Genomic DNA, 8,469 nt, shown 5'->3' with positions numbered 1-8,469 from the left:
AAGGAAATCTGGGCCTACAGGTGCTGAAAGATGGTGACAAGGACCTTTTCCCAGAGCCGGTACACTGAATTTGGATTTTAGACTCCTAAATTGTGAGTCCTGGTGTGGCACTGTGGGTTAAAGCATCAAACCGCAAAGTCATTTGAAATTCAAGATCTGTAGTTCAAGCTCACCACCTGCTCCTTGGAAACCCTATGCAGGGTTGCTATGGGTCAGAATCGACTCGACGGCACTTAACAACAACAACAAACTATGAGTCCTGGTGTGGTCCTGTGAGTTAATGTACTGGATTGCTAAGGCTAGTTTGAACTGCAAGCTTGGAGGTTCAAGCTCACCAGCCACTCCTCTGAAACCCTATACAGAGTTGCTATGAGTTGGAACTGACTCGACAGCATTTAACAACAAACTGAGAATGAATTTCTGTTTGCCAAAGCCATCTACTTGTGGTATTTCTGTTATAGCAGCACTAGGTAGCTGAGGCATACTTTTTTACATACTCTTCTGTGTTTCTGTGTGTGTGTGTACACATACATATGTAGGAGCCCTTGTGGCACAGTGGGTTGTGCACTGTATTGCCGACTGAAAGGTTAGCAATTCAAACCCACTAGTGCTTTGTAGGACAAAGATGAAGCAGTCTACTTCCATAAAGATTTACCGCCTCAGGAGTCCTTAGGCTTTCCATATAGGATCACTATGATTTGGTATTGACTACTGAGATGGGTTAATATACATAAATTTGTGGTAAAAGTATAACAAACTTGAAAATGACAGCCTTAACATTTATTAGAAAGGGAAGGAAAAGGATATGATTGGGGAGGGTTACATACAACAAAGATAATGTTGATAATATTTAAATAGTATGCATAGTGTATTATTTTTCTTTTTAACTTAATTGTGTGGGGGGTGTGACATTGTAGGATAAAGCTCTGGACAACAAAATCCATTTGAACCACAGATCAGTGGTTCACACTCACCAGCTGCTCATTGGAAACCCCATACAGAATCGCTATTAGTCGCAATTGACTCAACAGCACTTAACAACAACAATAATTTACAATAGATGCATATACAGTATTATGTCTAGATATAATATGTATATGTAGTAGTTCATATTTCTCTTTTTTTCTCCATTTTTTATTGTAATTTGAAAAACAACAAAGTTGTTTACAGACAGATTAGTTTTCCATTCAGCATTTCATACGGATTTTGTTTTGTGGCATTGATTGCAAGTAACAGCACTTTCTCACTTCTTCTCTGTGTTTACTGCCCTGTAACCCTTTGTCCTTCTTTTCTTTTCCTTCCTGACTTTTGAGTTTTATCCATGGACAAATTTTTCCCTTTGGTCGCATATGGTTGGATGTTCTAGGGAGTGAGTACTTTCCTGGTTGTGGTGTTACACGTAATGTTGTTGTTGTTAAGTGCTGTTGATTCCACCTAATATGTCTGTCTATTGCTTGATTGAAAATTAAGCCATCAAGGTAGCTTAAAAGTGTTAAAGGATGACTAAGAGCCGTAGTATTGGGAGTTCTAACTCTTACCAGGCTAGTAAGCCTGGTCGTTTTTTTTAGATTATTACTTTGAGTTTTATTCCACATTTTTCTCTCACTTTACCTAGGACTTCCTGTTGTGATCCTTTTCAGAGCAGTTGGCAGTTATAGACAGGCACCATCTAGTTCTTCTGGTCTCAGAGTCATGGAGGCTTGGGGTTATGTGATCCATTAGTACTTTGTACTGATTGTTTCCATCTATCTTTGATATTCTTCATTCTTATATGCTTCAGATGGAGAGAGACCAATAGCTGCACCTTAGATGGCTGCTCATGAGCTTCTAAGACCTCAGTTGCTACCCAACTGTAGACTCATCTTTGTGTTATGCCACCTGACCTTAATGTACCCTGAGATTGGTTCTCAGGCCCTAGACTCAGTGTCTCATTCCCTTAAGTTGTTTTGTTATGGCTAGGACATTTTCCTAACTTTACCCTCATTTGTTCTACTATATTCATTATCACTTGACTCTAGGGATTTTTTTCACTTCATTTTTTTATTTCTTCTTTTACCTAGTAATTTTTAAGCAGAATGTTCAGTTTCCATATATTTTAATTTCCCCCCCCCCTTTTTTCCCTGTTGTTGATTTCTGAGCATTGTGATCTCAGAAGATGCTTTGTAGTATTTCGATGCTTTAAAATTTATTGAAGGTTACTTTGTGACCCAACATATATGTGTCCTATTATAGATAATATTAAGGAGCTCTGGTAGCATAGTGGTTACGAATTGGATTGTGAACCGCAAGGTCAGTAGTTCAAAACTACCAGCTGTTTTGCTGGAGAAAGATGAGGCTTTCTGCTCCCGTAAAGATTTACAGTCTCGGAACCCCTGTACAGGGTCGCTATGAGTCGGAACCGACTCAACAGCATGTAACAACAAAAATTATAGATAATATTCCATGGGCACTGGGGGAAAAAATATGTTGTATTGTTTGGAGTTTCTATATATTGTTTGTTATATCAAGCTGGTTAATTGTCGTTTAACTCTTCTGTATCTTTTTTGAATTTCTAGTTGTTCTGACCTTCATGGAAAGTAGTGTATTAAAATCTATTAATTGTGGGGTTATTTCTTTTTCTTTTTCAGTTCACATTAAATTTGATCTGTGTACTTCGGGGTTCTTTCAATAGATGTGTAGATATTTATTGTGTTTATGTCCTCATATTGGACTGACTCTTTTGCTAGGTTTTTTCCTTTGAAGTCTGTTTTATCAAAAATTAATATTGCTTCTCATGCTCTTTTTTGGTTGCCATTTGCTTGATTTATGTTTTCCCATCCTTTGATTTATAGCTTATTTTTTTCTTTGTATCTAAGGTTTGTATGTTCTGCTACTCTCTGTCTCTTGACTGATGCATTTAATCCATTAACGTTCCATGAAATTATTGTTAGGTATACATTTTACTGTTGTATATCTTTTTTTGTGTGGGTACTAATGAGTCAGAACTGACTTGATAGCGCTTAACAGGAACAACAATGAGTCTTAGTGTGGCACTATAGGATAAGTACTAGACTGATAACTGCAAGGCTGGCGGTTCAAATCCACCGCTCATTGGAGGGTCTTTATGAGTCAAAATCTGCTTTGATAGCACTTAGCAACAACAACAGATGGTTAATTTATGCCATATATATTTTCCTGTACTGAGTTCATTTTGTGTATTGATTTTATTTCATTTATTGCTGTTGTATTAATGTTACTGAATCTTTATGATTGTCTTTTTTGTTGCACTAAGATTTATTTTTCTTTGTGGTCACAATGTCATTTATTATCTAAGTTTAAAACAGTCTGTTATCTTGACTTCCTCTCCATCTAGAAGTCTGTAACTACACTACTTATTCACTCTTTTTACATTATAGTTGACATCATTTACAAGTTGATGTCTGTATTTTCAGTCTTGTAGGTTTGTTTTATATTCTATATTTGGGTTGATTTCTGGGTGTCATAGTGTATTTTAATCTCAGACTGTAGTCTGCTAATGTTGGCTCTTTGTGTAAGGGGATCTCGTTACTTTTTCTATAATCATTGGTCTGGTTTTTTAAAATTCCATTAATTTCTGTTTAGCTGGAAATTGAAAATGTCCTAATTTCACCATCATATGAGGAACAATGCCAAGTATGTAAGTCTTGGTTCTCATTTTTTTTTTTTTTTTCAGGAATTTCTATAGATTATCACATTGCCTTCTTGACTGCATGATTTCTGTTGATAAATCACTGCTTAGTGTTACTGATTTTCCTTGGTAGGTGACTAATTTTTTTTTCATAAGCTGTTCTCTTCCTTTTATCTTTGTCTTTTGAGTTTCTTGAAGTATACCCTATTTGAGTTTCATTGAGTTATTTTAATGAATAACTTCTCATCTTTCATGAATTAAGAGAAGTTCTTTTCCAACAAACCTTTAGCAATTTTCCTAGTGCTTTTTATGGCCTCTTTCTGTTTAAGTGTTCTATACACATGTATGTAATTCTCTTGATGATGTCTCACAGAATTTTTATTCTTTGTTTTTTTTCTGATAATTTCTCTAGCAGATCAGTATGAAAAGATTTACCTTTAGTTTTCTTACTTTATGTTTAATTGATTCATTTCTATTCTTTTGCCCTTCCAATGAGTTACTATTTTTTAGCTATTCTTGTAAACTGAGTGTTAATTTATATGGCAGAACATTGGTTTTGAACTCAACCAGTCGCATTTTGTTTCATTGCAATGATTAAAATCCCCCCCATACATCATCGATTAACAGTATTTGCTTCTATTCCCCTATTCCCCCTGCTTTTTTTTTTTATGTACACAAAAACACGCAGAAATATATAATCATTTAAACAACCAGAAGACACGTTTTGCAAACCAGCCCCTTGCCCACCAGCACACAGCCTTTCCCATTCCATAAGTCTAGAGTCCTCAGATGCTCTGTTCTTGTATGCCATCATCTCTGCCTCCATCTCTGGTGTCACTGCTTCTCTGGTTAGGATACCATGTTCTGTTCGTGCTCTTCCTACTTGGGTCCTCTGTTCCCTAGGGTCCTCTGTTCCTGGACTGTAAGCTTAACTACTCCCCCACCCCACCCCCGCCACCTTTTTGTTAGGCAACTTCTACCTTTACAGTTGTGACAATCAAAACTAGTCATGATAACAATTGCTCACTATTGAGTCAAAAGAATCGTAGCCCCATCTCCTTTTACCAGACACATCTAGACAAGATGAAAACTATTCATTGGGGATTCTGACACACACACATACACACACACACTCTAAAACTAAACTCTCTCTTGAAAACTTGTAAGCCAGCCACTTTGTGCCTTTATAGCCCCCCATTTTAGGTATCCAATGTTGAAGTTGCCCATTTCTATCAACCGTTTTTACTGAGAGGATACCTTGATTTGAAGACTCCTTCCCTCTAGGTATTTTGAGTTACTACATCTATAAGTAAAGGTCATCGAATTACAGCAATTTACACTTGCTTCCTGTATCAAATTTCTTTATCTTCCTCTAGTTGAGTTCTGATCATCAAGCCATCCAAGCTACATCAAATGGATACTATCTGCAAGTTTGGGCATTCTTGCACACCTCCCCACACTTCATATCAGTTGAACACTTCACTCTCAGATTTAATCCCCAGTGGCTAGGTCAGTGTCCTTGGATGGACTCAGGAGTTCCCAGGTCTCCCTTAACTTTGGGCCAACCAGCCCTTCCTCTTCTCTCTCTCATCTCAAGGCCAACAGGAGTCTGCCAATGCATTTGTAAAATTTTAGTGTTAATCATCTGGACTTCTATGTACATGACTTCTAATTTTTATATATTTTATAAGTTGGGTCTTTTATTCTTTTCCTAAATGTTTCTAGAGTTCTGTCCATGTTTTCCTTATTTTTCTGTATGGTTTTCTTGGTGTCAAGTTTGTTTTTCTTGATCTCTTTCTTAATCTGCTGAAAAGATCTAAGTGTGTGTGTGTGTATATATATATGTATATTGAATTCCTTTTCATGTAGTTCCAATAGCATTTCTCCCTCTAAAAGATTTTCTTGTTCTGTATTTTAGTCAGTTGTTTGCATCATCTTTTCCTGCTTTTGTGTGTGTATGCATGTGTGTGTGATTTCAAGTTATCTATTGTCTCTAAAACAATGTGGTGGTGGTATATGTATTTGTGATTGTGTATTGTTTGCTTCACCCTGATTTTTGTTTTGTTTTAATATATACAGTTAATGGGAAAAACATGCTACTCTAGTGGCTAGTTTCACATTACTGAGGTGCTCTCCCCCTTCTTTGTTCATTTTGTAGCAGTTGGGAGCTTGTGCACATTTCTCTTTTTGCTCATTTTGTAGAGCTTCTGTCTGATGCTGTGGTAGCTCTCTGATCATTGATTCTTGATGTGGTTGCTGGGGTAGTCTTAGGCAACTAGAGGTAGTTCTGTGGTTCTTTCTCCAATCAGAATGTTGCTTGCAGTAATTAAAAATGCCTGGGACATTGGTAATATACTCTATTTTCTTACTTGTTTGCTGTTGTTGTTAATTCTTTTGCTGTCATCCATATTTGATCTACCGTATATGTTTCCTCTGAAACTCTTGATCCCAGGATTGTCAACCATATTAGCTTCCCTTGATTTCTTGTGTAGAGAATCTGGATAGCGTATCCATCATTTTGGTCACACCTCTATGCATTTTGTTGTAGTTCTTTAGCATGTCTCACATAGTACATTTTCACTATCATTCTAAATAGATTGCAAGTTCCTTGTGAGTTTAGACTTTATCATTTTATACATCACTTCACCTCCTTGTTAGTATATCATTTACATAGCAAATAATTTTTAAATGCATTTATTGAAATACTAGACTATAAAAAATGTAAATGTACATTAAAACAATATATCTTTTTGTTTTAAAAAGTTTTGTCTGTTGTAGACATTTTGGAAACTACATATAAGTAAATTGAAGAAATGATGATAATGGTAAAAATAAATATTTGACAGCTTTTTGTTGATATAAGTGCCATCAAGTCAGTTCCAACTCCTGATAGGGTTTCCAAAGAGTGGCTGGTGGGATTGAACCTCTGGCCTTGCAAACCGGTGCTTATCTTACAATGCCACAACTAGATGTATATTCCAGATTCTGTGTTAGATAGTTAAAATACATGCTCTTTTAAAAATTCTCAGTTAACTATGATGTTACTGTTTACCATTGCTACCCCAATTACAAATGAAGCATGGGGTAAAAATAAAACTTTAAGGTTATACAATTTGTGAGGATTACTGTGCATTTTTATTGAGGCCTCCGTCTTTCTACAGATGTATACTTTTGCCTCCAATAATGTGTGGATTTCTTTTTCAATTAAATACAGATCCATGGGCATTTTGGATCATTAATTCTTACACACAAATCAGTTTATAGTTAAATTGCCTCCCACTGCTCGCATAGAGAAAAGCTGGGGTTTTTTGTTTTTAAATTTTAATGTACTTGTTTGATAAGGAACCCTGGTGTGGTGCTATAGGATAAGCACAGGATCGGTAACCAAAAGATTGGCAGTTCAAACCTACCAGCTGCTTCTTGGAACCCCTAAACAGAGTCACTATGAGTGGGAACCAACTCAATGGCACTTAACAAGTTTGATAAAATATTTCTCTGCTTAATAGTGATATTGACAGTTTTTCCTTTATTGGTCATGTGACTTTCATATAGATGCCTATTTTCCCATTTTTTATTTACCTTTTGATTTTCTTTGTAGCATTTTTTGGTGTTTTTATCAAGTCACATCTATTAATCTTTTCTTTTTTTTTTTTTTTCTGGCTTTCATATCATATTCAGAAGGATTTTCTTGTGCAACAATAATACTTACATTTGTATAGATTTTATTTTAATACTTACGTGGTTTCTTTTTTTACCAAAATTAAAATCGTATTTAACATTAGTGATTACACAGAATATAAAATAATTTTGATAAAGGAAGTTTGTAAACAATAAAGCAAAACTCTTATTAAAATGTACTCGTGTGTGCCATTCCAGAATTTTTGCATATATCACTACTATTTTGAAATCATGTGAATGTATATTATAGTTCTATGTCATCATTTTTAGTTACTGCTGAGTTTTTAAGTGTGATTTTACCATATGTCTGACCTATATCCTATTAGACATTTAAATTCCTACCTAGTTTCGTTTTGTAAGAAGGAAATCTGCAGTGAATACTCCCACAGTTATTTATTTCTCTACTGTAGGGTAAATTTGTAGAAGTGTAAGTTTCCTGGTCTTAATGATGTGTATATATATATATATATTTCTAATTTTGATCTATTTACCTTTTTCCTTAAAATAGAAACTTAAATGGAAGTTTTTGTGTTTTTCCTCTGCGATATTAAACGTTTTCATATATAATAATTTACATCTCCAAAGGGCACGTTCTGCAAGTCTGCTCCTGGCCACTAGTTCTTAGTCCTTCTCTTCTTAGTTTATGATCTAGAATCCTCAGCCGCTCCCCCTCTAAAGGCCCCCATCTCTGCCTCCATCTCTGGCGCTGCCATTTCTCAGGATAAGGACCCACATTCTTTTTGTGCATTCCTCTCTTGATGGTCCTAGGGTTCTCCATTTCTGGACTGTAAGATCAACCGCTTCCCTTTTTTTGTTACAAAACTTCTACTTTTACAAGTGTGACAGTCATGATTAGTCATGATAACAGTTATTCACTGTTGAATCTTACGAATCTTATCTCCATCTCCTTTCACCAGACGCATCTAGACAAGATGACAGCTATTCAGTGGGGACTCTTTCTTTCCCCTCACACTCTTAAACTAAGCTCCCTTTTGAAAACTTGTAAGCCAGTCACTTCGTGCCTTTATTGCCCCCTCATTTTAGATAGCCACTGTCTAAGTTGCCCATCCCTATCTACCCTGTGCACAGAGCGGATAGCATTGATACTTGATTTGAAGACTCTTTCCCTCTCTGTTGGTATTTAG

The 8,469-nt window shown here is 35.9% G+C and overlaps 1 protein-coding gene across 1 annotated transcript in view; it reads left to right on the top strand.

The window, feature by feature from the left end:
- GKAP1 (G kinase anchoring protein 1) overlaps window positions 1-8,469 on the top strand; it is a 135,499-nt gene that overhangs the window by 93,289 nt on the left and 33,741 nt on the right. Inside the window, exon 9 of the mRNA XM_006834955.1 lies at window positions 543-562. Within this exon, the coding sequence (XP_006835018.1) occupies window positions 543-562 (20 nt within the window). The remainder of the gene's footprint in view (window positions 1-542; window positions 563-8,469) is intronic.

This window comes from Chrysochloris asiatica, unplaced genomic scaffold (genome assembly GCF_000296735.1).
Source record: "Chrysochloris asiatica unplaced genomic scaffold, ChrAsi1.0 scaffold00014, whole genome shotgun sequence".
NCBI classification, from domain to species: domain Eukaryota; kingdom Metazoa; phylum Chordata; class Mammalia; order Afrosoricida; family Chrysochloridae; genus Chrysochloris; species Chrysochloris asiatica.
The sequence above is the reverse complement of the archived record's forward strand: the minus strand, read 5'-3'. Positions and strand labels throughout refer to the sequence as shown.